The sequence below is a fragment of the Diachasma alloeum genome, unplaced genomic scaffold (genome assembly GCF_001412515.2).
Source record: "Diachasma alloeum isolate Michigan unplaced genomic scaffold, Dall2.0 Dall_scaffold_00553, whole genome shotgun sequence".
Lineage (NCBI taxonomy): Eukaryota > Metazoa > Arthropoda > Insecta > Hymenoptera > Braconidae > Diachasma > Diachasma alloeum.
In genome coordinates, this window is record NW_021680685.1 from 74,554 (window position 1) to 79,119 (window position 4,566).

Genomic DNA, 4,566 nt, shown 5'->3' on the forward strand with positions numbered 1-4,566 from the left:
ATATCACCTACATAAAGTAGCAGAAGCAAGAACTTGTCTTCATCTCGCCAAGTGAATAAACAAGGTTCTAAATCCGAGTTCTGCAGACACATACTTAAAGCTACTTCAGTGAATTTTACATTTCACCGTTTGGGACTGATACGAAGACCATAAAGTGCTTTCTCCAATTTGCACACATTTTCTTGCCTATCTTGGTCGGTATGATTAGTTCCTTCTGGAATTTCCATGTAAATTTCTTCATTTATTACGCCATTGAGGAAAGCAGTTTTAACATCTAGCTGACACACCTCTAGATTATATTTGTTTATAATTGATATAACTATTCTCACTAAAGGTAAACGAGCTACTGGAGCATAAGTTTTCCTTAATTCATAAATGTTCTTATCCTTGAAACCTCTGATTACTAGTCTCGCTTTGAATCTTATTTTACCATTTGCCTCATTTTTACACTTAAAAACCCATTTTGAATCAATGACATTTAATCTTTTTCCATTCATCATACTTAGAGGTCTTTTGACAATTTTCCATACTTGATTTCTTTCTAACGAGTTTAATTCTTCATCAACCGCATTTAACCAGTAATCTTTATTTTTACTATTTATAGCTTCTCGATAATTTGAGGGATCTTCATTTATGCTTGATAAGACTGCATTATACACTTCATGTTCCTTTTGTGCTAAATCTATCTCGCCTACATTATTGATAATACTAGTGAAGAAAACATTTCCTTTCACGTTCTCATCAATTTCCAACTCTGAAAAGCTCTTATGATTTATTATTTTATCTTTTATATCAACTGTTTTCACTTTCTTGGTAATGTTTTGTTCTGAAACTTCTTTCCTTGGTCTACCTCTTTTGCGTTTTATCTCTCCCTCCGGTTTTGAAGAATCCTCGGTCTCACCTCGATTCTTTTCGAACTCAACAAACAATTCATCTTTATTCTCCTTTTCTCCATAGTCTGGGAAATCTTTGATACCGTTTCCCTTGTATTTATCCCCATACACTAATTTTTCATTGAGTTTAACATGTCCACTTTCATAATATTTTCCTAGCTCTGGCTTTAAGAGTTGATACCCTGTTGGAGTATATCCAACCAAGACCATACCTACACCTCGAGGTCCAAACTTTGGGCCAGCATTTCTAGCAATTTTTACATAGCTTAAACTACCGAATCTTTTGATTTGATTAATATCAAAGCTGTGATCAGGTGCGAATCGTTCTAACGGAGTTATCATATTGTTTGATTTATGTGGAGTCCTATTGTAAGCGTAAACTGCAGCAGTTAAGCCCAGATCCCACATGCCCTTTGGCAGTCTCAAGTCAAACATATAACACCTCACCTTTTTCTGGATAGTTTGATTAAATCTCTCAGCGACACCATTGTGTTCAGGTGTATCAGGGGAAGCTAACTGTAATTCCGCTCCTAGACTCTTAAGAACTTCAACTGTATGCCCGCCTGTATACTCTGTTCCCTGATCTGATCTAAGATAACACACTTTCGCGTCATAACCCAGTAAATTACGCACACTTCTGATGAACATCTCAAGACAACGTCCTGTTTCACTTTTCGCCTTCATTGGATAAGCCATAGTGAATCTTGAGAAGTCATCGATGAACACTGAAATAAATCTGGATCCCTTAGGATGAGAAATTGGAGTAATAGGCCCCATCACATCTGAGTGAACTATTTGCAATGGTGCTGTTGCTCGCCTGCGCACCGATGGGAATGATAATTTATTGAATTTAGACGTTAAGGACACCTCACAATCTCTAATGAATTCATCATCAAATTTTACTGCATTTAATTCTTTATTATCTGGGAATTTCTTTTGTAATGCCTTGAGGTAACTCGTTGAGGCATGTCCAAATCTACAATGCCACAACATGACATTCTGATTCTTCAAATAGCTATCTTTATCAATTGAAAGTTTTGGAAAAACTTCTACCGAATCATCCCATGGTAATTCATCAACATCTTGCAATTTCCTGTCCCAAATGGTGTAATCAAAATTTGATTGTTCATAGGGAATCTTTTCTTTAGTAATTATTTTCTCCTTTATTAAGTTTTTACTCCCTTTATCATTATGCTTTTCTTCCTTTGCCTTTTCTTCAATTTTATTTCCTTCCTCATTACTCTTATCAATCTCGTCTGTTTTCTCACTTGTTTCATTCTGTAAATTTGCTGTGACACTTCTGGTAAGATATCTTTTCACCTCATTCTCACCCCCAGTGACATCAGCAACATTTGCTACTACTCGCCTGTTTATTTGCTTGAAAGAATTCTCACTGATAGAGTTTGACTTTACTATTTCTAAATCGATTATCCAGTAAGGTTTTCTGTAAATCCCCGAGATGAAAAGTTATCAATTTTCGTGTCATCTAAGTAGATTGCTAATCCCATTTCGGCAAATTTTCTTAATGATAGCAGATTTGCTTTAAGAGCTTCTGCAAAAATAACTTTGTCAATTTCTAATAATTTACCACTCGCCAGTTCAATTTCTATTTTTCCTGCTCCCACCGTTCTTAAGTCCGCTGACTCATTTTTATTAGCACACCTAATTACTCCACAATCTAATTCATTGAATGTTTTAAATATAATTATAGAATTTTTTAAATGCTCGGTCGCGCCTGAGTCTGCCAGAAAGTCTGTCAGAAACTTAATTTCATTTGTTTGTTGACTATCTGCATAAAATATTTCAGCACTTGATTGATCATTATTTTCTTTTTCCTTACCTTGAGTGCAGTTATTTTTCTCTTTGGGTTCGTGGGATTTGGATTTCTTGTTTGATTGATGAGATGACTTAAACCCGTGTTTGTTCTCGTTTCTTTTATAAGAAAACCGACTCTTATTGAATCTTCCTCTCTTACTTGGACCATATGTTTCACCTCTCATTGGTCTTTTCGTTCCTTTATCGTTACTTCTATATTGATCTCGACAATTGTTTCTATAATTAATCTTTGAATTGGAATTGTACCTTGGAGTCTGCTTAGAGTATCCTGAACCACTTGGTGCATAGTCATTGTGAGTTCTGTTTGGGCAATCTCTCGCCTTGTGATTCCCAAACTGGTTGCACTTGTAGCACAAGTATCCTTTCCCTTTATTGGGACAGTCTGGTCCCTTGTGTCCATATGCCTGACGCACAAAACACCTTGGCCCCTTGTGCTGTGGAAAATTAGCAGTTTTAATATCAGAATCTGAGAGCTCATTTTTCATAGTAGCTTCTTCTTCTAATATCGCAATTTTCAACTCGCCAAAAGTCAAGCCCACACCTATAGCTTTCCTTGTTACTTTTTCAATGATTTTAATGTTAGGAAAAGCTTTTATTACTGCATTGTAGAATGCATCTTTCTTTTCGCTTTCACTTAGAGGAATGGTGTCGGGAGCATTTTCATAAGTTGCTATTTTTTCCACAAACATATCGTTAAACTTGCTAGCTGTCATTTTAGCAGGATTATATCTCATATTAAAAAGGTCTTGTCTCACCGAGTGTGAAGTTACATTAAACTCAGCCATTTTCAATTCTTTAAGTTCCTTCAATATTTCTTTTGTATCTTGTAATTTGACAATTTTAGGGTGATAACTTCTGTCCAAGTGATTGATCAGAATTTCTCTAACTTTGTGCTTCTGTTCTGCAAGAGTTTCCTCGTCCACAGTAACCAGAATGCTATCGTCAATGATGTGTAAAAGTTTATTTGTTTTAATTTCTGACGAGAAATAATCATAGAAATGTTCATATTTCAGTTTGTTGTCCATTTTGTAATCTCTTTTGAAACTCATTCCCTTGTTAAACAATTCAATTTGTAACTTATTGGTTACCTCGCCAGCTAATTGACTCAAAGGATTTAGGCTGTTTACTTGACTTGACTTTGTCTGATTAATTTCGTTGATCTGTTTATTGACTATTGAATTAATTTGACTTTCTAGATTTATATGCTCATTTGACATCACTCTCCATCTATTTTTTTCTCTTTGTTTTTTGTTACCTTGATTGATGATTCGACAGTATTGCGATAATTATCGAAGGTTCTCATTACTTCTCCAATTTTCTCGTTGTGCTTTTTATCCAGGGCACTCAACAGCTCCAGTACTTCCTTTTTATCTTGTGCTCTCGCCTCAGCATTCAGTCTCACTTGATTTCTATTCTCTGTTAGACCTTCATACAGTGCTTTTGTTGAAGTTATATTTGAGTTACATAGCTTTTCCACCATGCTCTTCAACTCAGCCAACTGTGTGTCTACAGAGACTGTTTTGACAGTCTTGTTGCCATTAGGCTCAACTGATTCATCGTCTAAATTAGAATTCACCAATTTCAATTTAATATTTACTTTGTTATCTGCTGTAATCTTGGGTTTCAGTTTGATTTGGTCAGTTTTGTCAACATTAATATTACCTGTGCTTTTCTCGCCTGTTTTCTCGCCTGCACTTATCTCGCCGCCATTCGTCTCGCCTCCAGTTAATTCGCTTGACCTGCACTCGCCTGTGGCCCTCGCCTGCGTATTTCCCAAATCTTTGTTCATGTTTCTTGACCCATTCTCGATTACAGCTGTTGTTGACTTTTGACTCTT

General features: G+C 35.9%; 2 protein-coding genes across 2 annotated transcripts in view; both read right to left on the reverse strand.

Moving 5' to 3' along the window:
* Positions 1–4,232, reverse strand: part of LOC107043193 — a 6,836-nt gene extending 2,604 nt beyond the window's left edge. Inside the window, exons 1-2 of the mRNA XM_015264561.1 lie at positions 3,985–4,232; positions 2,976–3,163 (exon numbers count right to left, since the gene is read on the reverse strand). Of these exons, the coding sequence (XP_015120047.1) occupies positions 2,976–3,163; positions 3,985–4,209 (413 nt within the window). The 5' untranslated portion in view covers positions 4,210–4,232. The remainder of the gene's footprint in view (positions 1–2,975; positions 3,164–3,984) is intronic.
* The window catches only part of LOC107043192 (RNA-binding protein 7), a 120,186-nt gene that overhangs the window by 5,995 nt on the left and 109,625 nt on the right, over positions 1–4,566 (reverse strand). The window lies entirely within an intron of this gene.